Below are 18,829 nucleotides of genomic sequence, written 5' to 3'. Positions count from 1 at the left end.
GATCCCAGCAACAGTGACTGCATCCAGCAGAGCAGTGAAAATGAATCATGGTACTACAGCTGTTCAGGAGACCAGAGAGCAGTCAGCCCAGATTAGGGAGAACTGGACAGTGAGGGTCGCCAGAAGGGCAGACCCTGAAAAAGAGGGAGCCCAGGGGAAACTTAAGGATCTGAGAAAGGCAACTGGCAGAGTGAAAAAGAAAAGAAAAAAGCAACCTATTTGAATTTGATGCCAGGTATATTCTTCATTGAGTGGCATATGGGTTGTCACATTGAACTCATGGAAAAGAAAGTATATGTGATATCATTTACAAAGTTATAATTTTATGTAAATACTATTAATTCATTTTCAAATGTTGGAACCAACATATACACAAAACATGGGACTCAACTACAGTTAGAAAAGAATGTCAGTATTGTTAACATTGATGTGTGCATACTTTGTGACTCAGTTGTGTCCAGCTCTTTGTGACTCTCTGGACTGCAGCCCACGTGGCTTCTCTGTCCATGGGATTTTCCAGGTAAGAATACTGGAGTAGATTGCCATTTGCTCCTCCAGGGATCAAACCTGTGTCTCTTGTGTTGGCTTCTTTACCACTGAGCCACCTGGGACGCCTGTCAACACTGATAGTCGAATGGTAAAGATGTGAAGGATGGGGGTGAGGCTGGAAGTATTCATGGTCTCCAGTTAGAATGTGGAAGGTCAAGGGATGTGGTCTATAGTTGATGAAACAAGAAATTGACATTTAGATTGCTTTTTTTGTAGTTGTAGACAAGAATAGAGAAGGAATTGAGAATTGCAGTGTGTAATTATTTTGTAGAGGTAGGATAGTGAAGTGAGGTGGTGAGTGAACTAAATCCTCATCTATCACAGCAGCAAGGCAAGAGCAAATGTCTAAAATAAGAAATCCGGAAATTGAGGTATAAACATATTATTTAAGGACACTGTAGGGAGGGCTAGAAAAACCCAAATAGAAATTATTAAAATTGGCTCCCTCTGGGGAGTATGGGGCAAGAGACTGCTGCTTCTCATTGTAAGTTCACATGTAGCTTTGATTTTTAAAAAGTGAACACATCATGGTACTTAACTTTGTTTATATTTTAATAAACAAATAATTCAAGAATACATAGCCCTGAAGAAACTTTGCCTAATTTGATAGGCAAAAGAAAAAAATCTTACCCTTAGTTAAATTTGCATTACTTTGCTTATTTGAATCAAGTGTTTTCAAAGTAGCTTATGATTCTTAGCTTTCATGCCTCTGTGATTTTTATAAAACCCTTCTTTTCCTCATCAGGCATGGTTCCAACTGTATGATGCAAGTGAAGTCGCTCAGTCGTGTCAGACTCTTTGTGACCCCATGGACTATAGCCTACAAGGCTTCTCTGTCAGTGGGATTTTCCAGGAAAGAGTACTGGAGTGGGTTGCCATTTCCTTCTCCAGCGGATCTTCCTGACCCAGGGATCGAACCCAGGTCTCCCGCATTGTAGGCAGGCAGACCCTCTAAGCCACCAGGGAAGTCGCTTAATGATGATATGATGCAAAGCAGTGGCAAATAGGACTTGTTGTACAGAAAATTTCAATACAGCAATATTTGTAGGACGGCACTTATTTCCTGAACCTGGGCATCCTGCCCTGTGTTTGTGTTTTATAGTCCAAACCTCCTAGTGGTTTTTCTGTGGGATTGGTGTTCCTTCAACTATGAACTCCAAGAGGACAATGAGAAAGCTTTACTTTCATTATTCTTGTTCCCAAGAAGCAACTCTGCCTTCATGCACACAGCATGGGCTCCATGAACAGCTCACAATGTGTTCTTTCTCCAAGATCTCCTTGAGTCCTTACCTTTGATTGGGCCCAAGGTAACAGGAGCATTGGATAGGGAGTTGGAGAGCCCTACCTTAGTGCAGGCTCCCCTTCTTCAAGCTGTGAGGATGTGGGCAAGCCACTGAAATCCCTGAGCCTCAGTTTTCTCATTCCTGAAATGGTTAAGATAAGACTCTCTCTCATCCAGATAACATGTGCAAAGTGCTCAGTAAAGGGTGTTTATTAGACTTGTGATTGTTAGCATGAATAAATGAGTCTCTCTTTTTGAGATGCTCAAAGTGTTAGATTGTTAGATAACAGTTATAATGTCTTAGGTTTTGAAGGGAGTTAGGAACTGAACACCTTTGTGAGCCATTGGTGAAGGTCCTGCTAAGTTATGATATTATAAAGACAGAAGAGTTCCTGGTCTGGAGATAAATTTTCTGGTTGCACAGTCTTGAGCTCCTGACTGAGGCTTGGCTCAGTTCCACGTGGATCCACTGAATTCCGCGTGGAGTCTCTACTGATTCCCTGCCATGTGCCCAGTCCTGGATCAAGAACTGTGGACCCTTCCTCCCCCAAAAAGGGACATGTGACTCTTCCCCAGAAGGTCTCAAAGTCTAGGCAGGCAATAACCCTAATGACAACTGACTTTGAGAGGATTCTAGCAGTGTGTCAGACCCAGCTCCAAGTGCTTTACCCTCTCATTTGATCCTCACAACACTCTGAAACAGGTCTCACTGACATTCTAAATGTGTAGGTGAAGAAATTGAAGCAGGGGCCACACAGCTTGTGACAGGCAGAGCTGGGGTTAGGCTATCTTCAGAGCGTTGACACTCATTCACTGTGATTGGCTTAGTGTAAAAATTAGGAAACATGGAATAAAACACATGGATACAAGTTTACTCAGTGAGAGAGAGCATTGTAAACCAAAATGCAAAGTGCAGATGGGTAGTGAGTATTTTTCATTTCAAAACACTGGAGGTACATGGTCGCATTTCCTACTGTTTGCACTCAGCAGCTTCTCATGGTTTACACATATACTGTCATCCCTGAAAGAAGAGAGGAAAATGACACCCTGACCTGGCAATACTTAGTAAGCCATTGCACACCCTTGGCATTAGATTTGGCACTTTTGGATGTTTTCTCAGCTCAGGAAAGCGTCTATATACACAGACTTATTTGCTTTTAGCTACCTCTGTCATCAGAGGGAGCCAGCTCTCTGGGTCTATTTCTGAGCCTGTTGAAAAGAGGAAGCAGGTGCTAGCTGAGTTGACTCCATTTGTGGCCTGTGGGGAGCTGGAATCTGTAACAGGCCTCCAGTTCAGCCAACAGGGCTTCCACACGGAGATGTTGGCTGCTGCTCTGTTGGTATCTGGGACCTGGTTACGGGGGATGGGCAAGCAATGTGTCAGCCAGTTTTGAGGGGCGTTTATTTAAGATGTGTCTGGGAACGGAAGCAAGCTACTCTCTGGGGGATGGGAGGTTAGAAATAGGTAGTGAAAAAAGGTATTGACTTAAATATTATGGCAAGTTCACACAAGGACACAGTTTTTTTCAGTCGGAGTAAAATTGCTTTACAATGTGGTGTTACTTTCTGCTTTACAAATTGTGACTCAGCCGTGTGTACATACATCCCCTCCGTCGTAAGCCTCCCTCCTGTCCCCCGTCTCACCCCTCTAAATCATCACAGAGCCCTGAGCCGCTCTCCCTGTGCTACACAGCCGCTTCCTGGAGCTGTCTATTTCACATGTGGTGGTATATACATATGTCAATGCTGCTGTCTCAGCTGGTCCCACCCTCCCCTGCCCCCACGGTGTCCACAAGTCCCTTCTCTAGGGCCGCATCTCTGTTCCTGCCCTGCAAACAGGTTAGGAACATGATTTTAAAAGTCAAATGGTTCAAAAGAGCATAGAGTAACGAATGGTGCTCCTTTTCTGATTTCCGGCCCCTCAATCCTACAGTTTCTATTCCTGTTGATTAAGACTCTTTCTAGAGAGAATCTCTGCCTAACGAGTATGAGTGTGTATGTGTTTGTATACCCATATGCTCACCCATTTTATTCACATGATAGCCTGGCATAATATATCCATCACACTATACTTTTTTCCCACTTGCTATAACCCAGAAATAGTTTCATATAGGTCAATACATTTAGATATTTTCCTTCTTTTTATAGGGCTTGCGTAGTGACCTGCCGAATGATTTCCCATGATTTATTCAAGTGTCTCCTGGTCATGGATATTTAGGTCCTTGAGGTCATTAAAAGCCATTCTAGAACATTTGGCCTATTTTTTTTGTTTTGTTTTGCATATGAAGAAATTGAAATCCACACACCGAAAGACAGGTTTAAATAATTCATCAGAGAACCTACATTTTGGATGTTTTTCTTGCTTTTACTGTATTTTGATCACAGAAAGACAAGAGAAGGTGGCTGTGAGTGTTTTGCACACATGGGTGGGTGTGTGAATATATGCCTACACAGGTAGGTGTGCATTATGTTGGGTGACAGATGTGTTCTTGAAAAACTCTGAATGAACCCTTTTTTTAAAAAAAATGGAATATGAAATTTTAAATGCCCTGAGGGTGGGAAGATGATTTATTATTTAAAGGAAAATTGTAGAGCAATCCTTAGGTGAAATGATGTCTTCTTTTTTTCCTTTTTTGAAAACGACTTTATTGGGGTTTAATTTACATGCAAGAAATGCATCCATTTTAAGTGTGTGGCTTGATGTGGTTTAACAAGTGTATACATTCATGTCATCACCACCTAATCAACATATAGAAAAGTTTCATCTTCCCCAAAAGTTCTTCTGTGCTTCTTTTTAAAAAATTGAATATTTACTTTACTATTGTAAAATACAAAACTCAAAATCATTCATCCTCGTCATCCTCTATGCTTCATTGAATCCAATTCTCATTTCCACCTCCAGGAGATCACTGATAGTCTTTTTGTCATGATAGATTCGTTTTGCCTATTCTAGAACATTATGTAAATTGAACCATATTGTATGTACTCTTTTGTATTTGGCTTCTTTCCCATAGCATTCGGTTTGTTGTGTATACCAGGAGTTCATTCTTTACTGCTGAGGAAAAGTCTATCTTATGGATGCAGCCTGGTTTACTTATTCATTGATCTGTTCTTGGACATTTGGGCTGTTCCCAGCATTTGATTGTTACGAATGAAGTCACTGGGAACATTCGTGTCCAGGTTGATGGCTTTCCAGTGCAGGAGACATCAGTTTGGTCCCTGGGTTGGGCAAATTCCCTGGAGTGGGGAATATTGGAGTGGGAAATGGCCACCCACTCCAATATTCTTGCCAGGAAAATTCCATGGGCAGCAGGGTCTGGCAGGCTACAGTCCATGGAGTCACAAAGGGTCAGACACGACAGAGCACACATGAACGTGGTTATGTGATGGCTTCCCAAGTAAATAATCTCCATAATTCAGTTGTGCAGATCCTCTTTTCATCCACTGCACCAACATTTATAAATACTATTAAATCCCTCCAGTGTGCTGGATAGGCAGAGTTTTGCCCTGCAAGATATACAGAAAGTCTTCATAATATCTTTGCACTACCACGGAAAACGTTTGAGATAGAAGCCATCCTCCTCTCCCCTTATTTCATGAAAGTAAGTACTGTTGGAAACCTGTGAACCGAGTGGAACTCTTAAATTATTTAATTACATGTGCACCCTCTGCTTTTTAACAAGCCAGTGCACTCTACCCATCAAGCTAGCAGCAAACTCCTCTAATGAAGAGTCTTTAGTTTAATTGGCTGCTAACTCCAAAATCAGCACCCAGCAGCTGCTCAAGAGCAGCCATTGCGGTCTCCACATTTACTGCCTTCCAGAAGCAGTGGCTAGGAGGCAGGCCACCTGCTGCTTGAAGATCTCCTGCTAGGTCTGGCTTGCCTCTTCCATGCCCAGCGCCTCTGGGGATGGTAGTGTGCCCAAGGGGTCTCCAGGGGAGAAGAGCCAGCAATAAAGAGGATGCAGGCCTTGGGAAGTGGGTCCTCTGCCTTGGAAAGAAGCCCTGAGTCTTCTCCCTCCTTCTTCACACTTCCTCCTCCCTCACGCCCCACCCTCCTCCAGGAAATAAAAGAAACAGGCTATTATTTAGGACTTATTTGGTGTAACAGGGGTGATGCAGCCTCTTTTCCTCCTTTTCCTTTCTGGAGTCATCTTTTTCTGACCCACTCTCTCCCTTTTGCTTCTTTCCAGGCCCTAGTGCCTGACAACAGATGGAAAAGGAAGTGAAACTCAGATGGGGCCTCTGTGACCTTTGAGGGCTGTTCTGAGGAGAGGTTTGCCTCGAGGTCTTCAGTGAAAGTGGAGCCTATGGTTAGGGGAAGCTTGACTATGAATTTTTTACCTCCTTTGTCTCAAACCCCATTACCCCCAAACACAGGCATGCACAGTGACATACAGCAGTGACAGCTAAACCGGCTGCATGGGTGGGGTGCTAGTCCAGTGGTCAGAGTTCTTGCTGGACAGGTGTGGTGTGGTGGGAGGAACAGAGGTTGCTGAGAGTTGGGAACTGAGGGGGCAGGTTCTGACTCTGCCACTCATCCCTGACAGTTCAGCACCAGAGGACTGGTCCCCAGAGACCACCGTGTGAACGCTGCCCCTGCAGTTGTGTGTGCTCTCACTAGTCTATTTATCTTCCTTAACTTCAGTTTTCTCATCCTTACAATGTTGTTAGTAATACTTGTTACCTTACAGGTTAATTGTGAGGAATCAATGAATAATGCTTGTGAAGGACTTTGTGAAAGGTCAGGCACCGTCCAAAAAAGTGCCTGTAGGTCTTTTTGCTTTCCAGAGATGACTTTTTGCTGGTTTCGATGGTTTGAGCTCTTTCCCTATTGCTTTGTACTGAATTTGCAGGAATGGAGATCTTGTTTATGCCCAGACCTTCCCCAAGTGGGGGAAAGGGAGGATAGGCAAGGCATTCAGGGCATTGCTCTGCCTTAAACTGGCCTGGCTGGGGAGCCAGTCAGTTGCACCTGAGAAGGACAATGAACCCACAGAGGACAGCCAGAGGCTGCCCATCCTGGGTTGGATGGGGCTTGAGATGGGAACCCTGTCAAAGTCATCTCTCCTGTGTGCTCTAGGCAGCAGCACTGTGTGGGAATCCCACTGAAAGTTTTCTGAACCCAAGTTTGTCAATCTGAAAAGTGGGGAATATGTACTACTGGCCTCATGGGAGATTGTTGTTGTTGTTTAGTTGCTCAATTGTGTCTGACTCTTTGCAACCCCATGGACTGTAGCCTGCCAGGCTCCTCTGTCCATGGGATTCTTCAGGCAATAATACTGGAGTGGGTTGCCATTCCCTTCTCCAGGGGATCTTCCTGACCCAGGGCTCAAGCCTGGGCCTCCTGCATTGCAGGCAGATTCTTTACCATCTGAGCCACTAGGGAAGCCCTCACAAGAGTTTGGGTGAACTAATTCAGGTGAAAAACTCAGTACAGTGTCCCAGGCCTAGTAGAGACAGTATGTTATCATCCTCCGCTTCTTATCTAATAATCACCTCATGATCCTCTGATGAACAGGGTCTATAGCCATTTTTTGCCCCTAGGTTTCCTGCCAGGGGAGAGTGCAGCATTCTCACCTTGGTTCTACATCTGATACTCAAAGCACTGTAAAGTCATCAAATGTACTGGAGTATATAAAATAACATCAACTTTGGGCAAGAAAATGCTTTGTGGTGGGGGAGGGTGGGGAGAGTTCGATACAGTGGAAGGAACATTACATCGGATTAAGTAGCGAATTTAAATACTTGACTTTTTAATATAACAACTGTCATCGGGCTCAGTCACTAAGTTGTGTCTGACTGTTTTGTGACCCCATGGACTCTAGCCCACCAGGCTTCTCTGTCCATGCGATTTTCAAGACAAGAATAGTGGAGTGGGTTGCCATTTCCTCCTCCAGGGGATCTTCCTGACCCAGGGATCAAACCTGAGTCTCCTGCATCTCTTGCATTGGTAGCTAGATTCTTTACCACTGAGCCACCTGGGAAGCCTTTAATAACAATAGCAGCAACAATTACTGAGTGTTCTGTGCCAGGCACCATACTATGCACTGTACATAGATTTTGCATTTTACATCAGGACAGCCCCAGTGTCACAGGACCCGTTATTGGCTCCATTTCACTGAGGAGCACTCTGAAGCTTAGAAGAGATAGTTTCTTGCTTCAGGCCGGAGAGCCAGCAAATTCACTCTTAACCACTATATACTGAGTAGCTCCTAAGTGCCAAGTGCTTTGTATATGTGTCTCGTGGAATTTTCACAGTAACCTGTTTCACAGATGAAAAGACAGAGATTGAAGTTCAAAGAGAATACATAATTGACTGACCTGCAAGTGACAAAACTGGAATTCAGTCCTGGTCTGACTCTAAAGGTTGTGTTTATCTCCCCCACAGTTCTACTGCTTTGCTTCTGGCCTCAGCTGAAGGTTGAAAGAGAATCATAGTAAAAAACGGAGATAGTATCTGGGAAAGTGCATCAAATAAAGCCATGAGATTCGAGGCGATTTGACAAATGGGGTTGCCTCTGGGAGAATTGGGAGAAACCTGAAGTCTGGGAGAAGAAACTGAGAATAAACTCTGGGAATGGTTGGGAGGAGGGAGGAGGCCTGCTTTTATGTAGTGCCAGTTGCCTGGTGGTGATGCTGGCTTTCAGCTTGCAGGGGTTTTGCAGGGCTGGGCACCTACATTGCTTCATTATCCGGACCACGTAATTGTGAGCAGAATTTGTGATTAAGCTAATTTGGCTATGAAGTTGCAACGCATTCCACCCCTTTTTGTACCTGATAACCTTTCTAGTCATCCACGTCGAAGTCACACCACACTGGATGGATTCTCAGAGCCTCCTCACTCAGCTTGCTTGGGGCTCAGCCAGCACTCCGCGGCCATCTGCCCAGGCTGCAAAGCTTTTTGTTGCTCTTGGCATGTTTAATAGCTTAATTTCTATTTTTCTGTTTGGAAATGCAGTTCATCGGCATTGAGGCAGCAGTGGATGCTAAAATGGTTTCTGATTGCTATCTTGAATGTTAATATCCTAATACATTTTATCATCAATGACCTGTTCCCCCTTGACACAAGTTCTCACTCCCCTTTTGCAAAGATAGGCATGCAGCCTGCCTTCCGATAGGCCACGCGGCCCATCTCATTCCTTTGCTGTCTCCCTCCCTGCTTTTCTCAGATACCATTGTACTTTGCCAATGAAATCCACAGTCATGGGAAATCTTTGACTTGGAGGATATGAGAAAGTGTTTCATTTTGCCGGCAGGGTTTAATAGGAATGATCTAATCTCTAAGAGGCATACATTATTTAAATTCCATGCTTTTGGACAAGGGGGCCCCTGAGACTTTTGAACTGTGGCAGGGACGGGATTTTGGTTGGGCTCTGTTCAGTAGAGTCGACTGATGGTTTTCCTGTTTGTAATTCAGTGCAGGGGCCAGGTTATGCTTGTGGCAGGGGACAGTACTAGTGGTAAGAACACTGGAGAACATTTTCTTTCTCCAAAAACCTAAAAATCATGGGCTCTTGGGGCAGAAGGGGTGCAGAGAGTCATCTCCTGGCATCATCAGTGTGTTTTTTGGCTCCCATTTGGACCCCGAACTCGATCTCAAGCTCAGGTGAGTTGCCCCTGTGGAGCTACCTGAGAGCTTTCTGCCCGCCCTCCCTCCCTGCCCTGAGAATGTGCCTAAAAGATCACTGGGGCCTCATCTGGGGCGGGGAGGGGCATCAAAGACCCCTGTGGGTGGAACTAAAATTCTGAGGGAAACTGTCAACCACTGAAAGGCTGAGTCAGGAAAGAAAGTGGGGCTCACACATGGCTCAGGGAATGTGGATTAGGAGTGGAGCGAGATGTTGGGGGCAGGGACACAAACAGCATCAGTTCACCGTGAGTTTTTTCCTCATAGTGTCTGGTGCTCCAGGTATAGCTACCTCTTCTTCCCCTCGTGCCTCTTTGGAATACCATTTTAGTACAAAGCACCTACCTTCCTGCCTGCCTAGGGAAGGGGCTTGAAGGAGTGAATAATCCCAGAATAGGCTCTGGAACACAGAGCCTTTCCCCACTTCCGCAGAGGCTTAATGGGCGTGTCTCCTGGCCAGCAGACAGTAAGCAAACACTGGGGGGTGCAAATAGGATTGTCATAGTTTCTGTCAGGCTGATGATAGAGACATACTGCAATGTATTATAGCTTGATAGGGGCTGTGATAGAGATATGTGTGTGTACTATGAGAACACAAGTGAAGAGTAATTCATTCTGACTTGGGAATATCTGGAAAAGCTTCAGAAAGGAGGCAATAACTGACCTTGACCTTGGAGAAGGAGGTGTTCACCAGACTGACCCTTCCTAAGTAGTACTTGCTAAATATGTGCCTGCTCTTTGCTGGACCATGGAAAAGAAAGGGAGGGGCTAGTAGTTCCTTCCCTCAAGAGACTCACAGCTTGTTGAGGAGTCCAGCCTGGCACGACTGAGCCAACTGGAACTCTGCACAGGCAGATGGAAGGCGAGGGTGGGTACCAGCGCTACTTGGTGATCCAGGGTTTCCGGAGTCACTGCTCTCGTGGAGAACACACACTCTCTAAGGACAACTCAGACCTCGGAAGGATATTGACTACAAGAGGCCCAGCTCCTCTGACCTTGCTCATCAGCCTGCTTCTGTATAGAAGTAGCTTGCTGGATTGGGAGGTGGGGAGGGAGGGTATGAGGGTGGGTGGAGAAGGTTGGTGGTAAGAATTTAGTAGGATTGGCTTTCTCCCAACCCTGGTAGAGGCTGGGGTTTGCCAAACACAGGTGCCAGCACATCCTTGAGCATGGGGCCCTTCAGTTCTGCACATGCACCACTCACATGCCCAGCCTTTGCCTATGATGTTGCTTTCATCTGGAATGCCTTCCCTTTTTCACCCAGGCTGCTCTTTTATACTGATTTCAGGTTCACCAGAATACTTTATATCAGTTAATTCTTTTCCTCATCATTAAGCTGGGTTTGGCATTGTTTTCTGTTGTTGTTGTTGTTGTTGTTTTTAACTTCCCAGTGAGATTATAAGCACCTTGAGAGTGGGAATAATGTCTTTTGCTTTTTTTTTTTTTAAATCTCCCATGAGCAATTCATGTCATATAAAGGACAGGGGCTTCTGGAGACGGTCTTGGCATTGAATCTCATTGAATCTCATTGCCATTTACCCTGGAATGGTGAGGTCAGTTTCCTTATCTGCGAAACAGGATAGCACAGTTTGTTAACCTTGACTTTGTCAGCATTTGGGGCTGGGTAATCCTTTGTTGTGGGGGCTGTCCTGTCTGCTGCAGGATGTTTAGTAGCATCCCTGGCCTCCACCTACTAGATGCCAATAGCACCACTCCCTCTTCAGTCATGACAATCAAAAATGTCTCCAGATATTTTTGTGTCCGCCCCATAAGTGTTCCGTGTGTCAAGTGTCCCTGTGCAGTTCCTTGTGTTGTCATGTTTTGCTTATGCAGCAAAACCGCTTCCAGTTGGGAACCCATGGGATGGCACTACCTGTTGGGGATGTATCAAACCTCATCATTAGTGCATCTGGAACATACTAGACATCCCATAAGTGCTGATTCTCCCTCATCCCTAATTCACCCAGCACTCTCCATGTTGCAGGTTGATGGATTGAATGGAGCTGTGACTCTAGGTTTTAGCAGTTTGGGTTGGAAGTGTCATGAACTCTCAGGTTGCCCCCATGATGCACTAACAGAGTTACTGTCATTTTCTTAATTGCAGATTGATCTGGAGCCAGAAGGAAGAGTGTATGTGATCATTGATCTCTCGGGGTCGTCGGGTGAAGGTAGGAGAGTGTGACCTCTCGTCATTGTTCTCGTCCATTGACCCTTTTGTCTTTTGGTCTCTCCCTTCCATCTTTGGCTGGGACATATTACAGTGACATGTAATTAAGTGGCACCGTTTAAAGGAAAAGGTTATTTTGAAGATGTTTACGCCTATATACCAAAAGAGACCAGCCATCTGTTAGCTCTGGTGGAGCAGAGGGAAGATTTTCGTCTTACAGAGTCAGACCAGCAAAACAGGCATTCCCAGGCGCAGATGCCCAGGCAGGCTTTGGAGGGGCGGCTGCTTCTCCTAGAAAGCTCGCATGGGGTTTGTGTGTGTGTGCAGTGGGACGGAAGTAAAGCCAGTTGGTCTAAGGGTAGTCAGAAATGAAATAAATGAGGTGTCAAATTTCAGAATCCTGTTTCTTAGAGCTTTAATAGAAATGTTACTTCTATAAAGAGGGATAAATTAGGAGTTTGGGATGAACATATGCACTTAAGAACAGGGAGGTGGTGGCAGACTTGGGCTCTAAGGAGGTTGGAAATTAGGACTGAAACTTAGTGATAGGGACCATCTTTCCTCTCCTTTTCTCTCTGAGGGCAGGGGACAGAATGGTTGGCTTTAATGTCATGGCAGAAAGATGGGATGGGTAAGGCAGGTTCCTCTTGGCAATGAGAAAAGATAGAGGTTAGAGGTTGTGGTTCGCAGGGAAAGGCACAGCTCGTGGCTGGAAGACTTGGACCTTTTACAGCATCTCCCTGGAATCCTGGGGAATATAAGCCAAAGCCAAAACCCCCAAATTTTAGGGATAAAGCTCTAGTTTAAGGTTCTGTAATGGAGGGGGATTATGCAAGCAAATTCAAAGGAGCTGGTCAAATGATGCACTTGACAGGTGTGCCTGGTGATTTTTATTTGACTGTTAACACCTGATTTCAACAGGTGTTCAGAATAATTCAGTAATTGTGTGTATATGGAGCTCATAATAGAAGTCAGTTCTCTTATAATAGATCTCAATTATTTGGCATAGGTTTAAAACTTTAAACATCCTTCCAAAATTGGTCTCTTACATTTTCTGCTCTTTATTGCAATTACATTTTAGCATTTCCAACTTTCCTTCTCTACTCTCATCTCTGAACAGCCCAGAATAGAAAACTATTGTAGGAGATTTGAAGATTTAACAATATTTAGTATGAAATATTCAAGATGTGCAAAAGGGCAAAAAAATAATAAAATGGGATTAAGAAATAAAGCACCCAGTAAGGTAAAGCCTTGTGTTACTTTTAACATAATGACTGATCCCAAATTTACCATACTTCACAGTATTATAGTGGTATCCTGGTTAGAAATATGGGTGAAACATTTGATGGGAAAAATCAATCCCCCCTTTCCCTTACATAATTCTATATGCAACAGGATAATTAATTAAATATGTACTTCCTGTGCTAATATGCTGGGCAATCAGTGGGAGGCTTGGTTATTTTTTCCTTTGAAAAAATTAATGACTTGCAAATTATAGAAGATGTCCTTTTTTTACATTAGCAGGAAAGGATTTGGACAAATGAACGAATAAATAAATCAGAGGCAATTGTTTTTTTTCTTCTTGCTTCTACAGCTTATTGCATGTGAATGACCAAAGCAGTTTTCATTGGACTGAATTCTTAGTCTATTTTTTTTATCTCTTTCATCTAGAGAAAACAGAGTTTACTTTGGAAATGCTGACACATGCCAGACTCAGTAAAGTGCTAGCATGTGTTGCTCTGAAGAAAAGGAGAAGTTTTCTCCTCTTTTTTCTTGCTGTTCCTGGATTTGGAATTCTTTCTCTGGATAGTGGGAGGGACTTCCAGCAATCTCTTCCTAGAAGCTAATCTTGGTGCATTCTGTTTGTGTTCTATGCATCTGTTCTCCCAGTCCTGCTCTGGGATGTTGAGGACTCGTGGTTCAAAGGGGGTTTTGTTTTTGGAAAGGTTGGGAGGGTGAGAAGAGGAATGGAGAATAAGTAGCCACAACCTTTGCTACCTTGATTGCATGGTAAGGGTCCAGGGAAAACCAGGTTTGTCACACCCAAACTGCGGACATTCATTGTTTCTTTTATAAGTCCTTCTCTTTAGTGAAAATTCCTGACTCTGTATTCTGAGAAAAGGTGAAAAAGAGAGCTGCAATGAGGCACAGCTGACATTTTCACTGCTCTATTATTCTGCCATCAAGCATCCCTTCAGCTTGCCTATTTCAAGTGCTCCAGTCAGTCCCATCAATGGAAAAAAAGATATTCATAGCAATTGCACAAACTTTACACCACATGCAAATAGCAAAGAGCTCAGGGGAAGATGTGGGGGTGAGGCTGTGTGAATACACCCCCTTCTTCTGGGATGTGCCAAAGGATTCTATTTTCTTGCTAACACACTGTGGAAAGCCTGGACATTTACGTCTGCTAGAGCTGGAGTTAATGTGATTTCTAACTGTCTAATAAAATTCCATTGCTTGCTTGTCCTGTGTAGTTCATCATAATGGGATTTGACTCGTATGAGCTTTAGCTAAACCAGGCGACCTAACCTCAGACGTATGGGGTCAGGCTGGATAACAGTTAAGGTCATTTCTGGTCATGCAGTTTTGATCTTTGGTATAATTTGAATAGACATCTGTCAAAGCTCAAGCTGAAAGCTGGCTAATATCTGTAACCAGTAGAAGGGGTTGACAGGTACTGTGCCAAGGACTTTACTTACATTATCCCATGCAGTAAACCTTCTCAGAATGTTGTATGTGTTGCTGTAGACTTGGGTGCCTCTTGTGCGTTAGTTGTTTAGTCGTGTCTGACTCTTTGCAACCTCATGGACTCTAGCCCATCAGGCTTCTCTGTCCACGGAATTTTACAGGCAGGAATACTGGAGTGGGTTGCCATTACTTCCTCTAGGAGATCTTCCCGACCCAAGGATCAAACCCACTTCTCCTGTGTCTCCTGTATTGTAGGCAGATTCTTTACCCACTGGATAATGGGAGAAGCACCGGTGCCTCTTAGTGTTTGCTTTTATCATAGGTAATGACCATGGGCCTTCCTGGTAAACACAGCACTACAGACTCACCAGGTACTTAAATCAGAGCATAATTAGCCTAGGCAACAGAAGCATAAAAAACAATGTATGTAATTCTCAATTGTGCAAATAATTATTTCCTGTTGTGGGCATTAGTTAACTTTTTCCCTTTGTTGTGATGTAATTTGTATATTATTTCTATTCTTTATAGTAATATGATAATGAGCCATCATTTGCAGACTCCCAGAGGAGGGGCAATCAGTCTGACCTGGAGATTTCTAGGCTCTTCTTCTCCCACCTTCCATCCAGGTGTCATGTTCACCCAGGAGAGTTTTTCAGAGTTTAGACAATAATAGAAAGGACAGGAAGTGGATCTCAGTGGTATGTTTGGGTCCCCAAACTGTTTCTCCAATAAAATGATGAAGATAAAAACAATTGGAAAGATTTTTGCGGCACATCCGTCATAAATACTGCAGTTAGATCAGGTTGGGAAATTAGTACATATTGTGGAAGTGGAAGATGAAGAGGTGGATGAAAAAGCAAGCCCTGTTTTCTTTTTTCTGTTGCCATAGGCTTCAGAAAGCATTCAGTCTCATCTCTGGGAGAGGAGAGGAGAGAGTAAAAAGAGAGAGCCTTAGAAATCGCTTAGTCAGTGGACCGGTGGACTGCGCTGACTGATGGACTCCTAAATCCTAGCTCCAGTGTTTACTAGCTTAGAGCTTCAGATTTCTCAGCCATCAATGGGGCTAATAGGATGTGTAGTAGCTTTTGATACTGTGATAGGACTGCTTTAAGGACAGAGTACTCACATGAAGGGGCTGCTTGACAATATCGTCAAGGCCCTGGAGACCTGAAGGCAGAGGGGTGAGCAACGCTCTAACCCAGTGCTCTGGAAGGAGCAGCAGGCAGGGTATCCAGGGAAACAGTTTGAGGGCATGTTTCTGACTCTGGGGCATGGCATAAGCAAAAGGTCCAAGAATAGAGCAAGGTGCCAAAGAGGAAATTCATAGAGTAATATCTATATCTTTCAGGGGCTATGAGATTGCTTTTTTGCAGAGTTTGGACTTTCCCATAGTTTTGTCCCATTTTATTTCTCTTTCGTCACCACCCTTCTCCCACTGAAGTATTCCCCAGAAGAACATTCATTAGCTTGTCCATGTCTTGTCGCCCTTAATGCTATAAATGTCTGTTTTCTTAAGCCTGGGCTTTTACCTTCTCTGCTCAGTGCAGACAGAACATGTGGTCCCCACACTCTCATCAGCCCTGGGTGGAAAACCCTGCGTATATTCGAAGATGGTTATTAAATCTCTCTTCTTCAGGTTGAATCAATCAAATTCCTTCACCGTTCTGAAGAGAGAGTTTAGAAATCTTATCTCATCTTTGCAACTCTCTTCTAGACTTTTTTTCAAGTTGCACAGACTGGTAGACATGATCAAACGTGCTTTGCTTCTTTCTAAGATGATTATGTGTGTAGAGCAAGTACATACATCTCCTGGCGGGAGATGGTGACATTGAGAGGTCAAGTGATGTGCCCAAGGCTGAACAGTTTACCACAAGACCCTGTTGGTTCTGATTCCTGACTATGATTCAGGGCCCTGCCTGGATTAGGGCCCCAATAATGAGCCCCCCCTGTGTCTATGTGGCAAAACCTCCTCACTGCTTTTAACAGTTTAGTTCTTTTCTTCAGGAAGCTTTTTATAGAAAGAGGAAGGTAAAGTTTTTAGTTTTGAATCCAAAGATGACCCAATGAATCCCTTTCATAAATAAGCAGATCTTTTTCCCACTGAAATGAAATGAAAACTTACATGGTCCCAGTTTAGGAATGGTCAGCTCCTTTTCAGGCTGTCTGTAAGATGCATCCATAACTAAGTCTTGGTTGGACTCAAATCCCAGTAGATTAATAATCTTTCTTACCTTGTGTCCAAGGTAGGCATTAGAACACTGCCTTCAGGGTTGAAATAGAGAGGCAGGCTTTCCTCTTGACACTCTGCCACTGGTGGTTTTTATCTAGATAACATCTTTCCAATTCCAGAGTTCCACTGAATCTTTAGCTTATAAGAATTCTACTGTTTTTCTTAGAATTTCTCATTTTTTAATCCAGTGCCTTCTGATGATCAGATCATTAAGCAGGATCATTCATTCAGAAGAAGAAGAGTATTCACTAATGCATTTTAGTGAATATGACAAGTTTGGTGTCCATGCTGAATTTGGGAACTGGGAAGTGGAAAATGAGAAATAGCATTTGTAAGAGCACATGGCACTTGCCTTCAAGGGGCTTGCAATTCTATTAGGAATCCATGACACCTGCAGGACAAAAGCATTAGAGAACAAATGCAAGATAATATCACATTGAGTGCTTAATTGGTGTTACCAGGAGTTCTCCAAAGGGGAATAAGTTGAAGCTTTAGAATAACCCAGAGAAACTCAAGAAAGAAGCAAAGCTTGAAGGCTGAAAAGAAAAAGTTAGGTATACCAGATTGACAAGGAAGAAGTGGGAAGGTCATTCTGTGTCATCATTATCAAAGACAGCTTTGAAGCTCTTTTTTTTTTGGTAAGGCTCAATAGACACTATAAATTAAATAGATGCCATTTGTATTCTCAAGGAGCTTCCAAACAAAGACAGTCGTCAATGTGGCAGAGAGAAATTTTCAAACAAGGAAATGAAATAAATGATTAAGTTGTGTTTGAAGATTGAAGGCAGCTCTTTCTGGATGTGTCTTCATGGTCAAGGCCTCTCACTCACGTTGGCCCCTAAGGAGGAGGGATGTTCTAGGCCAAGTATGGTCAAGTCTGGGTTATGGCAGAGAGCACATTTTTAAGCACGGGACTTAGGTGATTTAAACGACAAGACCAGTACAGGCATCTCTTTGTGCTCTTTTCTTTGTGGTCTTCTGTGGTCTTTTCAGCAATCTCATGGAGTCCCACGGTAAGCCTGCTACCACCCTAAACCTTCTCCTTCTCTCCAGCCTATCTAACTGGTGTCCCTGCATCAAGCCCTGATACTCTCACCCTTTTCAAGTTCTGTTCAGTCTCTAATGAGAAACATTGCTTTATATGTTAAAGGGACCCCTTACCCACCGAAAAAGGGACTTCAAAGTCAGGCACTGCGCCAAGGAGCTGATGGGTCTCCCTCCTGTGAGGTGCCTCTGGCAATAAGGTTGTGATCCTGCTCACCCCCACAGGGTCCCCAGACATTCGTGGACAAGTTGGATTCTCCAGTAGCATGTGGAGAACAGAAAACAGCCTCAGCATTTGATAAGAGTGAATATTAACCAAGCCAGATGTTCAAAAACATTATTCTTGCAGTGTGCACCCCACCCCACCCCCACCCCCACATATTCACTTGCTATTGCAACTCAAGACTCAGGGAATGGGCCTATTAATTTCCAGATTTTTGGCTCCCTCCTTTGTCCTGATGGAATAAATGCTTGTTCCTGGAAGTGGCCATATGCACCAGATGAGACAGGGAGAGTCAGCTTGAAAGCAGTGAGGACCAAACTCCCATTAAGGGGTTTATAATGTCACAAAGAGAGACAATGCTAAAATGCTTGATGAGAAATAAGCCAAGAAACCCTCATTTCCTTCCAGACAGGCTCGAGATGCACAGCAGTTCCTCTGAAATGAATCATCCACAGTTAACAACACCAAATGCCAACCATTAGCAGATGAAAAACAGAATTGAATCCTGAGTGTGTGGAGAGCAGAGCTCTTTAGGATCACTACCAAAGCCTCCTTCCTCTCGGCTATTATGGGAGCGTAGATGTGCATTTTCTATTTTCTATTGACTTGTGTGCCTGTTTTACTAATGAAGTAATTGAAGGAGGAATAGTCATGTTGAATAAATAAGTTTAATAGAAAGAGTGGGTTTATAATAGATCCTTAGTCAAGAAGCAAGCGCCGGGTATCCTGGTGTGGCCTCCGATTCTGTCTTTGTTGTCTTCCTAGACATCAGTTCTGTGTCTTACAAAGAAGATCGTTTTGGAAAATTCATGTTTGCAGCTCAGATCATACTGGGTCAAAGTGGCTTATAATTTAATCATTTACTGCTGTTGATGTCCTTGTGATTTGGCTTAAAACAAAAGGGTATTTCCATTCATCTAACTTAATTTAGAGAGTTGTCTTTCAAGACCAATTACTTTATTCTTTTATCCAGTTGAAATTGGCCAGTGCTGACAGTTTTATTGATTTTTCTT

The 18,829-nt window shown here is 43.7% G+C and overlaps 1 protein-coding gene across 2 annotated transcripts in view; it reads left to right on the top strand.

Moving 5' to 3' along the window:
- PRKCE (protein kinase C epsilon) overlaps positions 1-18,829 on the top strand; it is a 535,687-nt gene that overhangs the window by 196,754 nt on the left and 320,104 nt on the right. For both annotated transcript variants that reach the window (XM_065929344.1, XM_065929345.1), the window contains exon 3: positions 11,566-11,629. In XM_065929344.1, the coding sequence (XP_065785416.1) occupies positions 11,566-11,629 (64 nt within the window). The remainder of the gene's footprint in view (positions 1-11,565; positions 11,630-18,829) is intronic.

The sequence above is a fragment of the Muntiacus reevesi genome, chromosome 3 (assembly GCF_963930625.1).
Source record: "Muntiacus reevesi chromosome 3, mMunRee1.1, whole genome shotgun sequence".
Taxonomy (NCBI): Eukaryota; Metazoa; Chordata; class Mammalia; order Artiodactyla; family Cervidae; genus Muntiacus; species Muntiacus reevesi.
Note: the sequence above shows the minus strand (reverse complement) of the source record. Positions and strands in the feature narration are given on the sequence as shown.